Source organism: Apteryx mantelli, chromosome 1, assembly GCF_036417845.1.
Source record: "Apteryx mantelli isolate bAptMan1 chromosome 1, bAptMan1.hap1, whole genome shotgun sequence".
NCBI lineage: Eukaryota > Metazoa > Chordata > Aves > Apterygiformes > Apterygidae > Apteryx > Apteryx mantelli.
Window position 1 is genome coordinate 216,143,088 of NC_089978.1, and position 21,353 is coordinate 216,164,440.

A 21,353-nucleotide genomic window follows, 5' to 3' on the forward strand; every position below is an offset into this window, starting at 1 on the left:
CAAACAAAAAATGTCTGTCAGTGCTACGGGACATGGCTGAGAGCAGTCCCGCATACAAATCTTCAAGGTTTGGCCCCTGTCTAAAAAACAATTCTGACTAAACAGCAAATTAGGACACAGAAGAAACTAAAATTGTTACACCTAACTAAAGGTGCAGAATAAATTGAGATGGGAGGAATTTATCAGGTGATTTTGTTTAGGGACTGGAAGTTAAACACCTCTAACAAAGCCATGAGATTCTTGATGAAGACGAGAGTGGGTAAGGTCTCAGTCCTGCACCTTGTCCTATGATCACCGTTACATTCAAACCAAGATTCTTCCTTTTCTCCCCTCTGCTTTTAAAAACAAAATCCAAAGCAACTTTCATGCTGGAAAAAAATTACTGTAACTTGAAATATTACAAACCGTGCCCCTATGAGCTAGAGCCACTTGAATGTTGTATTGGAAATAACATCTAGAAATTCGGGTTGTTCGTTTATAAGACAGAATGGCTGCTCCTGACGCCAGTACCAAAAGAGAACTGTTCCTTTTTGTTGACATGCATCATATATCAGCCTGCCTTTCTCAAACACTATGTTTCTCCACCTCGTAGAAATGTTACCATAACAAGTGATATCTAAAAACATTTAGGGGGGAAGATAAAAGCTCCATTATATGACAAGGAACTTTAGGACAAACAGAGAGATTATACAAATCAGGAGTAGAAAGAAGATGTTTGATCCTACTTAGGCTGAAAGTTTTTAAAAATTAAAAAAAACTCTTTTAAATGAATTTTATCCTCAGGAAAATGATTAAAACCAAAAAAGCCTTGAGATGTCAGCTGGTGACATATTTTTCTTCTTTATCTTTCTTTTTTGTTGTTGTTGCTGCGAAAAAAATCTGAGGGAATACAGCAAAGTGCATCATTAACTTCTTATTAATTTCATAATACAAAGGCAATTCGGTTAAAATAGTGGTGCTGCAACTTTAAATTACAGAACTGGCTTGGTATTTAATGAGAGATTTAGCACAGCGGGGTTTCTGTTAAATTAAGTTGTGCCTTCACATCACAGTGGGAAAACAGGTGTATATTGGTTTAGAATTATGGAAATGTTGACTAATTCCAAGGCTTGTAATCAAACAGCAAGGCACCCTGCAATATTTTCTTCCAAGAGTCTGCATTAATCATTTATGTCTGGTTTTATTTTCTTCGTGTCCACTAAAAGGCTGCGGCTCAAAGGAGCAGACAAAGCATTCACGTTTCCATGTGTCTGCTAAGGGTGAGGTCCACCCAAAAAGCAGATATAACAACAGAGCTTGGCTTGGCTCAAATACCCACCTACGTTAGAGCGAACATGCAGCCTTGGCCGGCGGATGGACCTCACGCTCCACGAGCACTTTTTTGGGCTTCACAAGTGCTGATCCCAAACCTACGTACTGAGCCACATGGAGCAGGTCTTCATTTAAGCAACGAAGCGACAAAGACCAGAACCAACCTGGCTATGAATCTAGCCCTGGGGTAGCGGTGTTCCTCTCCGCCTTTCGGCAGCAGGGAAAGGGCAGGGAAGGTCCAGCCACGCTTCATCCCCTGCTGCAACCCCGCCCCGGCCTCCATCATATTTCGTTAAACTAATGAACCACCTGCCTTCCCCTGTGATTTTTTTTCCCCAGGGCTATTTGAGGAATGCACCTTATCTGCAGCGTGGTTATATGACAGTAAAAGTGGAATGCACAGATTTTTTTTATCTCCAGGAGACCTCCTAGGCTCCATATTATCGTTCTGACACTCGATGCCTAAAGAAACCCGATCCGAATTCATCCCTTGTTGTCAAGCTGATAAAAGATCACTCCTGTCTGCTCGTAGAGACTGTTTCGTGCATGGGCCTATCCACTACTCATTCCTGCTGGTTCACTGGAAATGGCCTAGCGGGCCAGACCTAGCAACACAGGAATCAGTAAAATCCGTATCAGGAGAATCCTGCTGAAGTGAAGTGTTTTCAAGACGCATGCCCCAACTTTAAAGAGCGCCTAAAGGGAGTTATTTTGGGACTACGCAGATGCATCGTAACAGGATCTTCATATATGCTGAATGTCAGCATACAGCCCGTGCAAAATATAGACTCAGTTACACAACGTACGCTGGGCTTTTTGCAAAGTTAATCTGCATTTGAGTTGTTGCTCTTTATTGGAGACGTCTCTTTGAGACTTAGGTGGAACAACTTATATCAAAATAAAATCTTAACAACTCGTGGAGTATCCGGAGTATTTTTAAAGCCTGGGCCCCAGAGTCATGGGAATGTCATTTCCATGTTTCCTTAAAAGAAAAGTTTGCAACTCACGGTCAGGAAAAGATAAATTGTAAAGGCTAAAGACCTAGAGGCAGCATTAAAAAATATTCTGTTTTTGAGTTTTGTATAAAAAAAAAATTAAAAAGGCATCGCACTCTCTTTTCCTGCTCCGTGCTCGCTAGCTCTAACGAAGCAGAGGTAAAACCGAGGCCCCGCTCGGGGCGCAGGGCAGAGCGGCGGCAGCTTTGCCCCCGCCGTTGGGGAGCTCGGGAAGGCGCCTGCCCCGGCATTGCCCACCGGGCAGGTCAAGCTCTCTCCCAAGAGCGCCTGGAGGAAATGTTTCCCCACAAAAACACTCGGCCGCATCCAGCAGAACAAACTAAAACATCAGGAGATTTCGGAGCAACGTCTTTGTGCAAGGTGGCAGGAGGGAGCAGCGCGGCCCGGCGGCGGCGGCAGCTCCGCAGGGGCTTCGCTCCGCGGCACCTCCGCGGGCAGCAAACGCAAGCCACCCTTCGGAAACCGCGTCGGCAAAAGCCGCGTTTAACAAAGTCGGCTGCTATTTTGCATTTTCCTCCTCTCTCCCGTTTTGAAAATAGAAAAAAAAAAACAGTGGTGGAGTGTTTTTCCATCCTATGTTGTTTTTTCCCCCCTCCTTCCCCCCTCTCTTATTTTTTAAATCGACTCTACCTTTATTTGGCAGCAACCAGCCCTGTTTCCAGCCAAGGGACGGTCTAGAGAAAAGCAACTGTTTTTAGAGCTAGCGTCATTGCTACCGGGCTGGCACACTCACACCACAGACCATCAGGTGAGCCACCCTCCCTCGATGAGACCAAGGTCATCTGGGGCACTAACGAGCATCTCGAGCCAAAGGGCTATTTTTTCCGGCTGTAAAATAATTAGGATCAAAAAGGAAAGGTACTCACCCCAGGTAAAGTTTTAATATTGTGCAGTGCATTCTGTGCCTCAAGAGCAGCTTTTCTTGTATAAAATGTTACGAAACAACAACCTATAGAGAGAAATGAAAAGCTTTCAGAAATTAGTGAGTATGATTTGCGAGTGTACAATAGGGAGGGCGAAAAAACACTGGTGGAACAACACATTATGAAAGCTGGAAATGCGAATTATCAGGAGGCTGCCTGAATGACATGAATAAAAGAAAAGCTTGCATGGTTTAAAATAAAAAGTCCCCCCCTGTGCATTGCCTCTGTAGCACACCTACATTGTTAGTGAACTGTAACCACTCAGAAATTAAGTTAACCAAAATCCAATTGGCTTTACGCAGTGTAAATAGGGTTATATTTTTCTGAAGGCTCCCTATTAAACTTTGAATATAAGCAACATGGCAAGCTCAGAGCAGGAGGAATTCATTGTTGCATCCACATCAGAAAATTGGGGTAAATCAAGACCTTATTTAAAGGGCCCTACAGGTAAGAGCTAAGGGTTGCTCCTCTCATTTTAAACCAGCTAGGACTGGAGGTAGGACACCCACCTCCGTTGCAAGAAGGAAGATACGATGCAGGAGACTTCTCCATGGATGGGCCAACGGAGACTGCTGATGGCTGGCAATAGGGAGGCTCCGCTTGCCTTGCCCCTGCCCGGCCTTCAGAAAGGAGAGGGTTTAGCTGCTGTAATCCCTTCTCTTTCTGCTTGGTGGCATGGTCCAGCTGTGTGGTCTGAGGGACACAGGGTGGGACTGAGCGCAGCCCTTGTCCCGCGCACATGGGCAGCCCCCGCTTTGGGGCTAGGGCACACGAGCAGAAGACCCCAAGGCTGTCTGCCCTGCCCAGGGGGGCTCGGGGACCCAACCATGGCAGGGAGGGTGGGAGGCAGAAGGTGTTCTCAGAGTAAAAACCTGCTTCGCATCAAGCTAGAGCATGCAATTTTTTCTGACGAATTAGAAAACAATCCTACTGTCTTAATGGTAGATTTGTTGCAACTCCAGCTGCGCAGCAAAAGCAAATGGCAAGCGGAAGCAGCCCTGGCTCTCGGACCTCCAAACCAGCCTTGCGGTTCCCGTGGAGCGTGACCTGGGTAAGGCAGCCCATCCTTTGGGCGGCGAGCAGGCGGATTGCACTGCCTTCCCGGGGCTTACGGAGGCGAAACAGTGTGCCGCAGCCGCTGCGCCCGCTTTCATCCCATCGCTTAGCATAGAAGCAAAGGTAACCACGTATTCCCAGCGGGAATACAGCCTGTTTATCCCGAACGCAGGAGAGCACTTCCAGGCAATGCAACACGCTGGCAGGCAGGTAATGCGGACTTAACACTTTTCATACTGCCAACGGATTCCTTAAAATTTCACAGTTCACAAAAGAGGCCGTTTGATACTGATTTCCGTGATTCAGCAGGGAGGAGTACAACCGGCAGCCGCCGCCTGTTAAGGGTTGTGCTTCCTCCGAGTGTTTCTAAATCGGCTGTTCCAACGGCAAACTCGGCACATTTGAATTATTTAACTCCAGAATTAAGAAGCAAATCAGAATTTGTGACATTCAGTAACATAACTTTGAGAAAAGGCTGTGATGTATTTCTGTCTTGCTAGCCAGTCCTGTAGTGTATTTTCTATTATTCTCTCTTCCTTGGGGTTTTTATCTGTTTAATATAAAGCTTTTAAACCACAGGGGAGGACTTTAAAGGGAAGGATCAAGCAGATGTCACAACTCGGCAGTCGTGTTGTCCTTTACCATGGGTCCACGTGGGTTTATTTTAGATTCCAGCTATACGGGCTTATTCAGATGCGGAAAAGCTAGCAATCTACTGGTTTCTCATTCTTGGCACCACTTGAATGAATGGCACTTGATAGATAAATATACTGTGAAATACTTATTCACTGGCCATTTTTAGGAAATGAGAGTGCAGGAGAGAAAAGTATCTCTGGAAACAAGGACTGGAAGAAAAAAGTAGCATAACGGGAAATAAGTTTTAGGCAGGCCATCAGAGCATCCTGAACACGGTGCCTGCTAAAGCTCCCAGATCATCTGAAAATGCACAGGAATAAAATCATTTTGATTTGCACTCGCATTGCCCGGATTAAAGAACCACAACGAAAGGTTTGCAGCTGTTTGAGGAGCACACGGGGCACCAGTTGTGGACAGTCAATTCTGAAGCCATCTGCTAAGGAGCTCGGGGCTGGGCTAAAGAGAGAAGAAAATAAGCAAACCCAGGAGAGTGGAAAAGGCAAAAGGACACGCAGTCCTGAAGGAAATTCTCGAGCTTAGTCTATGGCTTTTCTGGAGGTGCTCGCTGCCAAGTTATGCAAACCACCGCGCATCCAGCACACCGGCTTTGAAGATGCCTCAAGCGTTAAAACCCTTTTGGCTCAGAACCACGTTCCATAGGAGAAAATTCAGAATTCAGCTGTTCCTGCAGAACTACTGCAAGGGAAGACCCCTATTTAAGAGACAAGGGCTCATCCGCGCTTGAGCATCGGTAGCTGTCCCCTGCTGAAGCACTGCTAGGAAGCAACTTTCCTTCCTCTGTTTTCCCCTAAGAAAATGTAATATTGCCAAAGACATCAATGCTATCGCTGGAAAGGAAAACATACATTTCCTACTAAGACAAAAGAGAAAAAACAACTTTCTTCTCGCCAGCCCCCTGCACACACAATCTTGGCTTCATCCCCAACAAACGTGACAGCGGCTCGAACCGCAGCTAAACTTTTCTGACATTCAAATAACTCGAAGCCTGACAGCGCTAACCTTCTCCCCTCCTATCCAGGAGAACTTCTACGGTGAGCCTGTTTGAGGAACCACATTTACGGCAGCATCAGACCTCTCATCTTTGTACCTAGGGAAAGGAAAAATGCTGAATGAATCGGGCCAATCCGCACAGTCCCTTAAGGACAGCGGCAACACCTTGGTGGCTATCGTGCCAGATGCTCGAACACACTGAATATAACCAACCACCCTGCGCCGTACCGTGCCTGCCAGCAACACACGGGAGGAGAAACCAAAGGATGGGGTTCCTCCATCGGAGGGAGACAGCCCTGCTTTTCAAGGCTTCAAAGGAGAAAACGCTGCCGTGGGTACACTCTGGCACTCAACCTCGTCAAGAATAAGGAAAAAAGCGCTTGTTTTCTCTTTTATTTTTTATTTCTTAAAAGGAAATTCAGTGCCAGAAAAAGACCTCGAGGTCCCAGCTGTCGGGAGGGAGTTGACACATTCAGTTCACCATGACATGCTCCATCCTCAAGCCCCGGCGCCAGCTGCCAAAGGCACCAATTAGCACCAGCAGTGGGTAGTGGAGTTACTTATCTTCAACAGCAACCTGTTTAGATGGACACCGATGGGGGCAACCAGTTAGTGTACGGCTAGCGACAGCTTTGCTTGAGTCAGCGTTAAGACAGCACCAAGAGATTACATGGATGCAGTGAGGACTTCACTTGTGTTTTTAAAACTATCATCTAGAAGTTAGGGATAGAGGAGGAAAAGGAGAGAACTGAGAGGATCTTGCACCATTGCATCCATGCTTTCGATTTTCCGGTGCCAGCAAAATCAAATGTTTGTGCCTTTTGTAGAATTACGACAAAATTATGGAGCTTTTTACCAAGAAACTTCATTTACGAAGTTCTCAAACCCTTCCTAAATCCTCCATAGGGCAACAGGATTTTTTCAAAGAGTCATCAGTGACTTTCCACCATGAGACAAGTCCCCCTGCGCCACTTCTGCTGTCTGAGCCTCTCCTTAGGCACCTGAAATCCCGGTGCCATCGCCCAGCAGAGTGGCTACGCGGTCTGTGCCAGCGCATTCTTTCGGCCATGAGGCACGGCGCAGCCTGGCACCGGCCACCGCTAGAAGCTCGCTCGCGTCATTATCTTTATCACTTTCTCCCAATCACGGCGAGAGCTGTTGACGTGTAGTTTTGAACGACGAACACGGCGGCGTTCACAAAAGCAACCTCTCCTCCGCTTGGGGATGTGGCTGGAGCACCCCACGCTTTCGGCTAACGGCACTGGAGCCTGGGCAAGGGGCTCAATCGCTGTGCCAGGATTTCGTGCTTCAATTAACGCCGCCACCTCCGTTTTGCTTTGGATGGGAAAAGGGCCTTTATCGTTTCCTGCACCGGATATACAGTCCCCGGATTAGGGCTACTAGGAATTTTACACATGCCTCAGTAAGAGACAATAACTCTTAGATTTGGGCAGGAATTAAAAAAAACCAAAAGTGCTCTGTTGTCATGATCTGCTTGAAGAAAAACATGGTGCACTTTCCAAGGCCTGCAAATATAACTGTGGGGAGTTCAAAGAGGGAAAATATACGGGAGAGAAAAAAACCTTATGTTCCTCGGTCTGACTGATGAGTTTTCATAGTTTTCACCTGTCAGAATTTGTCAATTTGGAGCACCCCGCGTCGCGCATATTATCACTCGCTGCCAGGATCCGAACCCTAACCATAGGGTAGGGAAACACAAGAGCTTATCAGCACGTCCGCCAAGCCTGCCACAACTTCAAAGTATGAAATTCGCTTTCCCTCCTAGACTAAGAAAATAAACACTTCAAAACAGCTCTAATGATTATCTGATGATCGAACTCCATATTCCTGTGGCCAGCAACGGGATGCTGGCAGCCAAATTCAATCCCGCCCGCATTCGCATGCAGGACGGCGACGGAGCCCTCGTGGAGTGAATTGAAAACCCCTTGAAAGGCGGCGTTTGAATTCGGAGGCGCTGCCAGATCAAGGCAGCGAAGGCCCTGGCAGGCTAAATGAGCGCAGCCCCGCCAGGCTGCTTTCTTTCTGCGAATGAAGCTCACTTTTGTCCGTGCATTTGCACGCAGACCAGGTGCTGGCTCCATGCAAGCCTGGAATCTCAATTGGGATGGTGGCTTCTTGTCAAGCTGGCGCCGCTCGAGCTAGGAAGTTAAGGAGGATTGCTTTTTCCTTTTTTTTTCTTTTTTTCCCTCCGAGTGTTCCGCTCCTGATTTCCATGTTCACTTGCTCGCTACCAAAATTTAAACATCACCCTGTGATTTAACAGGGTTGCGTTAACAAAGGGTCTCCAGCGCTCCAGCTGTTCATCCAAGCTTTGGAAATATATATGTGCTCTGTAAATCACAACCAGCTGCCTGAGCAGCATGATTTGCAGCCGTTTTCTGAAAGGCAATGAAGCCACCAAAAATCCTTTTCCGCTAAAGCCACGGAAAAGCCCTGTGGCTACAGGAATTTGGGTGGCTGCTGGGGCAATAACTGTTTTCAAATGGATGAAGTTTGGCGCAAAGCAACCAAAGCCTCATCCGGCATTTAGACTGTCTGACAGATTTTAAGTGTGATTAGCTAACCTCAATGGAAGACACTATTCTAGTGTTAGGGGAGGTGTCTCAAGCCTTAGAGATTTTGGTTTGGTGACTCCATACGAAACCAGAGACAACCCTGAGCTGGCCACGCAGCAAATACAGGCATTACTATCCAGGGAAAGCAAAGACCTTGAGAGAAATAAAAATCCAACTCTTCCTGCAATTTTACCGAACACAAAAAGAAGGCGGTTAAGGCACGGATACATTTTGGCTTTCTCCCCTGCACTGCCCTCTTGCTCTACTGGAGTCACTCGAGAGTGAGACGGAAACAATCCTTTCCTGAATGATCCCCGAGCAGCCTTGCCCTACGCTGCAGAAACCAACCTTTACCGCCGCCTCCCAATTAACTCGGGTTTGCTAATAGTTTGATATAATTGGCACCGCGACGGAAAGCGCATTCCCGATCCCGTCACCAGCCAGCAAACCGAACCGCCCCTCCGCCGACAGCCCACATATCGCGATGCCGCTTTTAATATCCACACATCAGCCGAAGGCCGGGAGGGGCTGGGGTCCGAGAAGGATTCGCGAGCGGGACGTGCCGATCCCACCCGGCGCGTTGCTCTGCCTCCCGGTCGCACGGCGCCGCCCCTATCGCGGCAGCGCACCGACGCGCCGGGCCCCTAACAGCCCCGCAAGCGGCCGGTGAGAAACGAGCCCAGGGAGCCCCGTTTCTCCTCTCCGCGCCTTGCGAGCGACGACGGCCTTTCCGCTAATTGGCCGCCAGTCCTAGTCCGCTGTCAGCCTTCGGCTGCACCGGGGAGCTCTTTCGGAGGAGCCGCACTCCGTCACTGCCAGCCCCTCGCGAATACAAATGCTCTCTATAAATGTCCTCTGCCGACAAAATGGAAGTGTGTTTTTTTCCCTTTTTTTTTTTTTTTGACCTAGATTAAATCTGCTGCATTTTCAAGCCTTTTGGGGAAAGCAACTAAGAACTAATATGCACCGGTTTGTGTGCCACAACACTTCCCCAGCCATTATTATGCAAATTCTGACTGAAGCGCGACACAGATAGAAAAGATACCAAGGACAAAATTGCTAGAATCCGCTTTTTTCCTGCTCTCTGAAATAAGCCACTTCTCTGAAGCAGTTTTAAATATCTGATGGCTGTAAAAGTATCCGAAGAATTTCGGCGGGCCTTTTTTCATCCCGGGCAATGACCGCTTTTAGCAAATTCCTGACCTCCGGCGCTCTGTGCATAATGCATGGGAAGCCAACGGCCGGCGTGCTCGTACGCTACGTCGAGGAAGAAAGGGGCCAACTTCCACATCTGCAGCTTGGTAATGCTCTTTCAATGGGTGTAGTAGATGGCAATTAAAAAAAAAAAAGATTCAGAATTGGATTACATACATTGTGGCAGGGTAAATAAATACATACAAATCAGCTTTATAGCAGCGAGGCAATTTCACGTCATTACTAACTAATCTGTCCCTAAAGAAAGCATCATTTCACGCTGGCGTGTGAGTTTAGCTGGGATGGTTTGGGCTGATGAGTGGCTGAGAGGCTTCCCAACGCAAACCCAGCAAACGCCGTGGAGGTACCGGTGAGCTCTTGGTGTTACTGTACCGCAAACAAGCGTCCCTGCCCTGCTCCGCGGGACAGTGTATCGCGGGAAGCGTCAGCTCAGCCTGGCATGGCCTTCCCCGGCCAGCCCCTCCAAGCAGCCACCCAGGAAAAATCCCTCCGGAGAGTCATTTTTTTCTGGTAGCCCCATGAGAAGTAAGTAAATCAAATAACACCAGTGAGAAAACCAAAACGATCGCTCGGTGCCTCTTGTAGAAACTCATGTTTGGTCCCTTTACATTCCTAGATCTTGGAGGCAGTGACTGATTGGGGTCTTCTACATCAGCACACCCTGCTTAGAATAAAAGCGGCTCGTCAAAGCTTTTGGAAAACTCCTATCAAGTAAGTGGGAGAGCAGCGGGAGAGGCCAGGGAGACGGTACCCCACTCTGTGATGGGTCTCCTGGGGTGGTCACTCAGTGGCTATGCTTCCCACCTGCAAAGCAGAGCAAATCACACGCACACAGTACAGGGGGAATTAGGCCTTTCCTTTTTTTTTTTTTCCCCTTCACTGTGTGTATATACTGTATCACCAAGAAATCTTGAATTTTGGGGGGGACACCTACCGGAAACGACAACACAAATAATCACGTACTTCTTATGCTGCCTTCTCTTCATTTCCCTTCTATGTTTTCTCTCGTTTTCCTTCATTTTCTCACACTAATTTTATCCTTAATCTTTAATTCACTTTCTCCTCCTCTCCAATATATCCCAACCTCTTCCTTCCCAGAAGCAACTTCCTAGTCATTCTTTCCTTTTTGCCTTCTCCAGGTAACATTCACTGATTTAACGTTACTGGCTTTGAAATGAATTAACGTCCCCAGCCACTGCGCAAATTAACTCTTAAATCTGTAGATCTGCAAAATGTGCCTTTGGAGACAGTAGAGAAAGAGGTATTCACAGATACTGAAAAAGTGCAAATGAAAAATTAAGATGTCCTCCCTTTTTAATCCATTCTTACAGGAGATAAATGCAATGACACTGCATTTCAACTCAAAAACACTCTGCAGAGATCACGTTTATACAAATTAACCTAAACAGGAACACCTCTTTCCCAAATGACGTTTCCAAAGCGCTACACTCTGGCCCCAATGCTCACTAGTAGCGAAGGAAACCTCATGGCACCCACCTTCGAATCCCTGAATTTCCACATATGTTTTCTTCCATTTGAATGCTCCAGGAAGATCATTAAAGACTGGCTTTCCCCGCTAAAACTTGCAGACCACCGCTTTGCTAAAACCTCTAGTTCCACTGCAGCTCCTGAGGAGCCTCCCAACTCCCAGTTCAACTAAAGGCAAAAATACTCCAATATCATGGTCTTACCATAAAACAATCCCTTTAAAAATCTTCAAACCCTTGACTATCCAGAGAGTTAATGGTAGTTTAAAAACCTACACTGTCACTATGAAAAACCTACGCTCTGTATTTGAAACTATTTCCACTGGTTAAATGCCAACGGCATCCTTGGCTGCATTAGGCAGAGAGTTGCCAGCAGGCCAATGGAGGTGATCCTTCCCCTCTATCGAGCCCTGGTGAGGCCACATCTGGGGTGCTGAGTCCAGCGCTGGGCTCCTCAGTACAAGAGAGATATGGAGCTACTGGAGCGAGTCCAGAGAAGGGCCATGAAGATGATGAAGGGACTGGAGCATCTCTCATAGGAGGAGAGGCTGAGAGCGCTGGGACTGCCCAGCCCTACCTGGCTGAACATCTGCTTAAACCTCTTGGGGGGGCATAAAGAAGATGATGCAATGAAACTTAAAAATTATTGCAAACTTATTTAACAGCCAACATCAGTTATTTAGCAGTTGAATTACTGTTTTATCGTCGCACTGGCTTGTCATTTGGGAACCAGCTCTCATTCACTAGCAAGTTGTGTCCACAAGACAAGCTTTTTCATAGAAAGAACACCAGAAACACTCCTTTCTTTAGAAGCAGAGGCAGAGACATTAAAATTGCAGCATGCTCCGTGTTGCCACAGACAAACAAGGCAATGTCAATGTATGTCACACCTTGTTTTCAGAAACACCTTAAGAAATCTGTGAATTCAAGAGTTGGTGTTTAGATGCATTTCTTTTAGTTACAGTTTTATCCAGTCCTGTCATATCCATTACACCAAGAAGTTTTGTTTAAATTCCATGTGAGAAAGTCAAGCTTAAAGTCCCTCAGTAGTACAGGACCACCTACCCACCCCACAGCCCTGACAGCTCCAATCCTCTGAGCTTGGGTCTTCTAAAGCTGGCTCAGGAAAGCCCAGATCTAGCAATATAAAGAGAAAAGCGGAAAAGGCCTGGAAACAAAGAGTTCTGAAAGAAGGAATAGGGTTGGAAAGAGCAATGTTTCTTAGGCTTAATGAAAAAAAATTTTTTTTAAACAAAACAACACCTGTCCCTTACCCACAAACTTGGTAGGAGGAAGGCTAGTGGGTTGGTTTTGTCTGAACTTGAAAGACTTAGATTGCATTTTTCAACAGAATCTAAATCTGACCTTGGATAATTCACTTCGAGGAACAGGGTGCTGAATTTCTTCTGAAAAGATCATTCAATGCCCATCTGAATCCTTAGCTGCCTACATGCTTTTGAAAAATCTGGCCTTTAATCTCCCTGTGCCCCAGCTTCCCCTGGTAAAATGGAAAGAATAAAATGTCCTGATCTCAAAGGAATACTCTGAAGAAACTGTAGAAAAAAAAAAAAAGTGAGGTACAAAGATATGACAATAACAGTGACATGAATGATAGTGGAGCACTTCTTCTTGCAAGTGCTGTTTCTGCCTAACCCACTCTAGTTTGACCCGCTTCCTCCAAAAGTTTGCTTATAGGAAATGGAAGGACATTTGAGAACTTAAGGACACTTAAGCAGTGTAGAAAAAAGTTTTGGGTTGAATATTGCCTTGAACAACCCTGAGCTTCAGTCAACAAAGACCTACTTCCTGCCAACACACAAGCCCACCCAACGCCACGTTCTGCTGCTTTCACCCACCAAGCCACCTAACAGGGACCAGCAGAGGCTGGTCAAAGAATTGCCAAGACTCCACTCAAACTCATGATTTTTTAACAACATACACACTTATTTCAGGGAGCTAGTTATCATCTGTGTGAAAACCCTTTTTCTTAAAAATGTGTTATTCTTCCCCATCCTTTGCAACTTAGGTACGAATCAGTTGTCCGAATCCGCCATGCTTCCTGCTCCATTTTGCTGAAGGTGTAGTCAAACATTTTCAATCTTTTCTTAACTTCAACATTATAAACCCTTACATATCCCTTACTGATTTCCAGGAGTTCCCAGCTTCACTCTCACGGGGTCATAACACATGTCAAATCCTTCCTGCATTGCAGACACCTTCCAGCAGCGCTTGATCTAAGCTGCTTAGCTTTCCCCAAACTTGTTAGCAGAGACACATTCATTCCCCAATTAGTTTTTTTTTTTTTTATAAAAATAATAAAAAAGAAATAGAAGAAATTCCTGACAACTCTTCTCTCTCTTGAGCTGGTTGAAACAATTCTATGCAGATGAAGATGCGACTCCACAGAGCCTTTGAACTTTAAGCACAGCTCTCTGCTCGGCTTTGAACTCTCGGCAGGGTCCATGATCTTTCAAAGCAATATATTCCATTTTTGGAAGCTTCAAACAAGGGGGAAAAAGGCACGGTTAGAAAAAAAAAAACCCTGCAGAAGACTTTTTTTTTTATTGCTTGATGTTCCTGGAAATAAAAAAAAAAACACAACTGAGTGGTATCTGAAGAAGTGTATTCGGCACTCAAGTGTTTCCCTAATTAATTGTTTAGATGAGTGCTAAAATAAATGCAGCAGCAGCAAAGATAAACAAACCACTTTAGTAATAAAGCCATATATTTGTGCAGACACACAAAAATAAATGGCAGCGCTTAATGAGCGCAGGCAAGGAGAAGAAGCGGGCGCCTTTGGCGGGGGGAGCCACACGGAAAGCTCCCGCTCGGAGAGGTCTGGAAGGGACCCGGCAGCAGAGCCCGGCCCAGGTCAGCCCCTTACCAAGCACCTTGGTCTGCACAAACTAAGGGCATAAAAGAAGAACAACAGCTCGTATTTCACCTTGCCCAGGCAGCCTCGTAGGAGCAAGAAAACCACTAGTGATGAGAGGGCCGGCAAACCCGGTTTATTATTATTTTTTAATTTTTGTCTGCTGATCAACTGAGGTGAGATCGGTGAAGATGCCGGATACATAGGTAGCACCTATATTCCAAAAAGAGAGAGAAAAGCTCAGACGATTCAGACACTCTTCTCCTTGTGCCTGGGAAATGAACTAATAAAATGCAGATACTGAGGGAAAGTGTTAGCTTACAAATATAGGAAAACAGTTTTAATACAAATGGAAAACTGGGAGAGAAAGGAAAATTCATCTAAGCTCACCTCTCCCCAAGAGGGAGGGATTAGGCTTCCACATATGGTTCTTGCAAAGTTTTATCTCATCCTATCTAGAGATTTCCCAACATCAGTATCCCCACAATTTCCCCCAGAAAGCTATTTCACAAACATTAATTTTAAAGACACTATTCACAGTAAATACATTTAGCCCTGCTTAATTTCGCCTTGCTATTCCTCCTCTGACCCTTCCTAAACAGCACTACTACTTTGTAATTTTTATTTAAATGGCCTGATAAGCAGGGCTAAGTGGTAAAAACCCAGGTATCATATGAATAAATGCATTATTTCCACCAGAAATCATTATATTATTGATATTTCTTTCTTGCAGCTGGCAACCATGTATGATCTGGAGCGCTAATTAAAAATATCTATTCACCAATATTCAATATCTATTAAGGGAAAGGAACGTCGACAGCGTGGTGGGTGACCCATGGGACACAAGTCCTCTAATTACTACCACGTCACAGCAGTCCAAACAAGATAGCACCATGCCGTATAGACCTGATGGCTCTCCAAAGATCTCTATCTCAGATGCAGCATTTAATCAGCTCAAGATTTAAAATAAATCTAGAGCAGCCTGTTTCCAAGTTATGATGAGCGAAGTATTTGGCTTAGAGAGGTAAAGGCTGCAAGAAATGATTGGCAACTTATCAAGGCAAGAAGAGAAAGGAGCCGGATGACTGGCAATTTAATCAGAGGCAAAAGGAAAAATAGAGAAAAGGAACAAAACGAGCGCCTAAATGTCTCCGGGCTGGCTCCTGTGGCTGGCGAAGGTGGCCTTGAGCAGGCAGTGGCAGCAGGGCTCAGACTCAAGCTTGTTCGCAAAGGAGATGAAACTGTTCAGAGTTTCCCGGCATCGACAGCGTGCAGATCCTGAATGTGTCTAATTGCGCTGGATGCAGCCCGACTTTGCACCACAAAAATCCAAATACTGTCCTTGTACAGTGTTTTTTCTTCAGCTTCTGCTTCTCCCCTGACCAAGGTCTCTTTCTTTTCATCAGCGTTCATTGCTCATGAAGACCAACCTGCACTGCTATAATATTTTGGTAGCAACATCCTTTATTTAGTGTTAGTGTGCACTTGTCTTTATTGAAGAATGTCAGTGTGCTATTATCTCTTGAAATAGCTATGTAAAGCAAAAACTATGCAAGCTTTTTCCTGAAGGAGAACTGAGGAATGGTTGGTTAGAGGTCAGACTGGGAAATGAGCTTTGCAGTCACTAGGTCTTACCAGGATCAAGCATTACTTGCTGTTTTCAAAAAAATCCAAACCAAACCAAACTACCCCCCTACCCACCAAGAGATAACTTACCCATACCCACAGAGTTCAATGAATCAACAGAGAAACTGCAAAACTGCATCCTAGAATCTGAGGTTTCTTTCACCGCACAAGATGGGGGACAGGGGAGTAAGGATTTACTTGGCGGGAGCTCCTGGTAAGATTGGGACTAATTTCTTTTGTCATTTCCTGCTAAGCCTCATCACAGCAAATTTCAAGATATTTCCAAGCAATTACAAATCCTCTGTCAAACTGCAGCATTACCCTCTCTTGCATTTTGTATGCAAGACAAAGCTTAATGTATAGCAAAATTATTTCTGAAACTGCACATCGCACACTTTCACCATAATGCATATCATGAGCTTTGACATCGAGGTAACTAAGAGATTACGTGTCAACCTTCTCTCATTCCATCAGTCTTGAAAGAAAGGCAAAAGCCAGCTTTTCATGTGCAACAGCAGGCTTCAGATTAGTCCTGCAGAGTTATCAAAAATGTGGAACTAAATATTAGACGAGCCCAATTTGAAATGATGAAACACTTCTGAGCTCTAAAACAATTAGGCTGATTTACAACACACAGCCCGATACCCTGTAGGTTAGCATCCCTCTTTGCTTGCTGAAAGGGGATGCATTTTTACATGCTAGTCATAAATTAATACAATCAGGATTTTTTTTTTCCTGAATAATATTCAAGAGCAACTCTTACACCTCCCGAAGACATTTGTAAAAGATTTGTAACTTCCTTTGAAAGACACAGAGTGAGTTAGAGACCCAGGAAAGGCCAACCATGAAACACAGCGTATTACACTCTAGTCAGCTCTACCGTCTGGCAACTGGTAGCTGAGGAACAGCATCATCTCCTTCTTCTGTGGCTTTCCACTGACAACATCTGCTGCAGATCCACCAAGTTTCCATTGCTGGTTCCCTCATTTCTGCTCTAAGTGAAGGATCCTGGGATGTCATGAGGACTGATCACGTGAGGCTTGCAGTTCCCCCTCCACTTTTTTTGGTGGTTGCTCCCAGAAAACACGTCTTGAATATGTCTGATCACACAGGGGCTCAGGCTGAAGCAAACACTGACAGCATCAATGCAACTCTGATTGAGCAGGACACTAAAATGTCGATAGCCATGTTTCAACATCCCTCTGATTATTAGTTGTGTTTTAAGAGAAACAGAAGACTGATGAAACTCTACTTTCCGTTACAACGATACAATGCTTGTGATGGCAGTAAAATTGCCCTAGATCTACTCAGAAGAACATTTTGGCCCCTTTATTAGAGAATATTGGAAATTACAGGTTAAAATATAAAACAAAAGGTACAAGGCATTTGCCACACTTTTTTAAGGCCTTCACTTCTGCAACACACGCACAAAGGATTTTTAAATGAAAGTTCTGTTTCTCTATACTTAAGTGTATTAATATTTTAGTATGACTGCATCTGTGAATGAAGACATTCAAAAAGCCATTATGTTTTCAACTTAGGTTAATAATAAGGCTATTTTTCCACCCACTCTCTGGCACAGCTGTAATGTCCTTGGCCTCAAGTGGGAGGCAATGTGGAACAAGGATTAGCAAGATGGATGATATACAACATACAGTGCCAGTTCACATAAAATATTACTAGATTGGAAATGACTGTTTACTGTCTCAGTGATTACATGACCACTTTTTTTCCTTCCAAAGAACATAGGATATGTGGAGCTCCTCTATGCCAATAAAGCTTAGTGCATAGTACCTGGGTAATGACAAATTAATTCTTGAGCTAAGCCTGATGAGGGGGTCAGCCAAAATCTTTGGCAGAGTTTATCCCCAGTACTATTTTACATGACAGAAAACGCATCCCTCACATTCATCAGCATTAGCACGGAACAGGGATTATAAAACAGCTAACAGAAAGTAAACAAAGTGGGGGGATCGAAATACCAAAAAATGATAGAGCTGTGTGTGTTTGCGGGGCAATAATAAAACGCTTAATCTTCCAGGAAAAAATAAAAAGGTGGAAACAGCATCCCATGGTCCACTTCCAAATAAAATTGGACAAAACATTTGGGAATGCACTCAATGGAACAATCATGGCTTTGGCAGATAACGGGATGGATGAACTAGCAGGTCTTGTTTCAATTAAGGCAAATTTCTAAACCTGGGACCCTTGCATCTTGGAAAGGAGATCTCTTGCCTGACCTAGAAATCCAGCTCTCTCAACCGAGGCTGTAGTGGCCCAGTCGTGAGTAGCAACAGGCAGTATGGACCTGCTAAGGAGGACCTGCTAAGGACCTTCTCCCAACCATCATATCTCATACCCAGAAAACCATGCAGGTCATGGTTACCATGAAACAGCACTTCTCATACTGAAACTCACCCTAACCAGGACCACTTCACTAAAGCTGAACAAGATGGACACCTCCAAGTTTTACATCCTGCCCATAACACTTCCTTTATCATGAAGTCAACACAAGGTGCATAAATTATGAACACTCAATAGTTCACAAAGTTTGGACTGCTGGACAAGGTTACTACCAAAATATCAGCAATACTTTCGAACTGAAAAATTTTCTAATAATTTTAGTGAGAGAGCAGTTGGATGTAAAAGAGCAACAGAAGAGCAACATTTATTCAAAATGCTAAAATACTCTCTTCCCTAAGCAGAGCTCCTCTGAAACAGCTGTTTGCAGAATCCAGACACCTCCATTTTCATGTAAATTGATTTAATAAAACATATAAGCAGGCTTACACCATTATTATGCCATCTGCAGGTGATCAGTATTCGCTGACTGGTCTATTCCTGCAAAAATAGCTCAGCTGAACTAAATCTTAATGTTCACTCCCCTTTCCCCCATATGCTAAAATCTAAGCTAGGCATCTTGAAGAAGGGTGCATGCTAGCTCCTTCAGTAAATGAAATGAGCAGTACTTGGTTTTCTTAACATTGGAAATATAGAGCATAAGATGACCTCTTTACATGTCCTGGATGACGAAAGACATTAAGTATTGGAATTTTCCCTGTTTGAGTAGCCCAGAAAAAGACAGCCAAGTGTTAAGTCTCCCCCTTGTTGTCCTTTCCAGAGAGTCAGCTTCTATGATCAGCACGTCCCACAAGCTGGTCATCACAGCCTTAGTGCTGCACTCCACAGCCCTTTTTCAAAGCATTGTGGTAATGCTGTGATCAACGACCCCAAGTTTGAAAGTTGTCTCCTTTGACATGCTTGGTTTGGCAACCGTAGGAGCAGGGCTGGTGGATGACAAAAAGAGAGGCTGATGTAGGCACATTCCCCTTCTCCTACTCACTAACGATCTTTGTGCTGTTTTCTTTTAAATCTTATTTAAAATTTCAGCCTTTTACAGTAAGAACAGATCTTTGCTTCAGCAAAGACGTACAAAGCCCTTCTTGTTGAGGACCCGGGTCCAAAATTCGAATGTCTGTGCTCCGAGGCTTTCGCAGCAGGCACGCTCTCAATCCATCTCGTTCATTTGTGCTGGTAGCGTTGCAGGACAAAGATCATGTCAACAGTCTGTTTATAAGGCATCTTGTACAATCTGTTAAGCGCATCTGTAAAACCAGCCATGAGGGATGCAAAGAGCACGTGGACAGGACTGGAAGCCCAAATTTTGGGTTCCTCCATGGCACATGAATGCCACACAACAGGGTCGACTGCATTTCCGATCCGCTGTTGCATACAGTGCATCACAGGGAGTCTGTGCAAAACCTAAGTACTGTAAATTCCCTACAGAAAGACAAAGAGGAAGACTATCTCAAGGGAGTTTTTCCAAAATTTAAAGCCAGTGCAAATGAATGGGAGTATGATGCCAGGTTACCTTTTGCGATATCCCCCTTAAACACAAAACCAAGCATGAAACCAGGGAGAAAGAGGAATAGTACATGCCGGCTGCAACCGAATGCGTGTTCAAGCATAAATGTTACATGCAAATGTATGAAAAAAAGCCTCCCTCCTCTCTCTTCCAGACAGTTTGTTCCCAAAAATCACATCTGACCACAACACTATTAATGCTTCTCATCCTTTCTCAATATTTATCAAGTTGCTTTTTTTTCTAAGATAGCAAGCAATTCTGACCTTTGACGCACTGAATATTGCACCCTCCCTCCTTGGAGCACAGACTGTTATTCTCCTGCTTTACAAGGTGATTTCTCTTTTGTGAACTGAGACCTTGAAAATTTTTGCGGGGGGGAAGGAAGGGGGGATATCACTGCCTTTTTAAGAGAGCTGAACAATTCCCTGTAATGAACATCAGTTGACACGGGCAATTACTCCTTCTTTTTTCCAGAAAAACAAAAACACAAAAACAAAGAGGAGCCTGTAATTCCTTCGAATGGCATGTGCTTTACTGGGTGCAGCAGAATGTCAACTGCGTGCAGCAACCAGGGTGGGTGAAGTTCAGGAGCGAAATGTGGAACATTAAAATGTTAGCTGCGTAGGCTAATAAAATCTTTTGCCACTTGATTTGGCCAACAATAAAGAAAGTTGCTTTAGAAACTACTCCGCTGTCTCCCAATTTGCATAAAAGAGCTCTTCAAAGCCTTTTTTTATTTTGGTTGTTTCAGTGAATGGAGAATAACAAAGAAATTTTTTGTCGGATTTCATGCATTTTCTTTTTCAAGAATGCATACGAAAGAAAAATAAAATAATATCAAACATAAAGCAAACCCATACTTGAATGCCATTTTTGACATTAGAAAGTATTCTGCAAAAACATCCAAGATAACACGTTTTCTCCTTAATGGTTAAAACATAAGAGAAGAAGCAGGGAAAACCATGGGTATCTTTACCACTGGCTTGAAGCATCTCTCCAGCTATATCCCTGTGTTCCCATGCATCTGAGTTTTCCACTTATCTGACGTGAATACGCTAACATAGCTTATTTGCATTTCTGCTTTTAGGTATACAGTCACCCAAAACACCCCGCTGGATCTCATCCTGGTGTCTCTGTATAATGCGAGCAGGAGAGCTGTGCATTAAGAGCAGCATTGGAAATAACGCCAGGATCATCGTGCAGAATCCCTCTGCCCTCGCTATCGGTGGCGGATGGACTCATACCCAGGCTGCTCACCTGCGTCCCCGCCGTTACCAAGGGCAGCTCTGCTCAAACTAGAAATGATGCTTACTCAGGCCAAAATCACACCTTCATTAGATACTTGGAAGCCGCCTATAATAGGATTCTCCATAAAAACCCCTCTTAAAGAGCTTGGGGATTACACGTTACTTATAAACGCGGCTACATGTGCTCAGCTCCATTCCTGCTTGGCAAAGCAGTTAGGGACATGCTTTAACTTTAATTGCTCGCCGAAGTCATCGGGACCATATGCTTAGATGAACAGGGGTCTTTACGAGCCAAATATTATTCTTGGTAATAAGGAGACCTGGCAATACACTAGATGGAGCATTTGATAGTAAGTAACATTAATTCAATTAAATGCTCTTACGGCATACGCTCTCCGGCTAATGTGGTTTACAGTGAAATTTTCTCCTGCACTCATTTAAATATAATTGCTGCACTTATCTTGTCATGAGGAAATTTCTGAAGGTTACTGGCACTGTGCGTGTGCAAACCT

The 21,353-nt window shown here is 44.7% G+C and overlaps 1 protein-coding gene across 8 annotated transcripts in view; it reads right to left on the reverse strand.

Moving 5' to 3' along the window:
- CELF2 (CUGBP Elav-like family member 2) overlaps positions 1-21,353 on the reverse strand; it is a 345,481-nt gene that overhangs the window by 89,370 nt on the left and 234,758 nt on the right. For all 8 annotated transcript variants that reach the window (XM_067317361.1, XM_067317320.1, XM_067317315.1 and 5 more), the window contains one exon: positions 3,194-3,276. In XM_067317361.1, the coding sequence (XP_067173462.1) occupies positions 3,194-3,276 (83 nt within the window). The remainder of the gene's footprint in view (positions 1-3,193; positions 3,277-21,353) is intronic.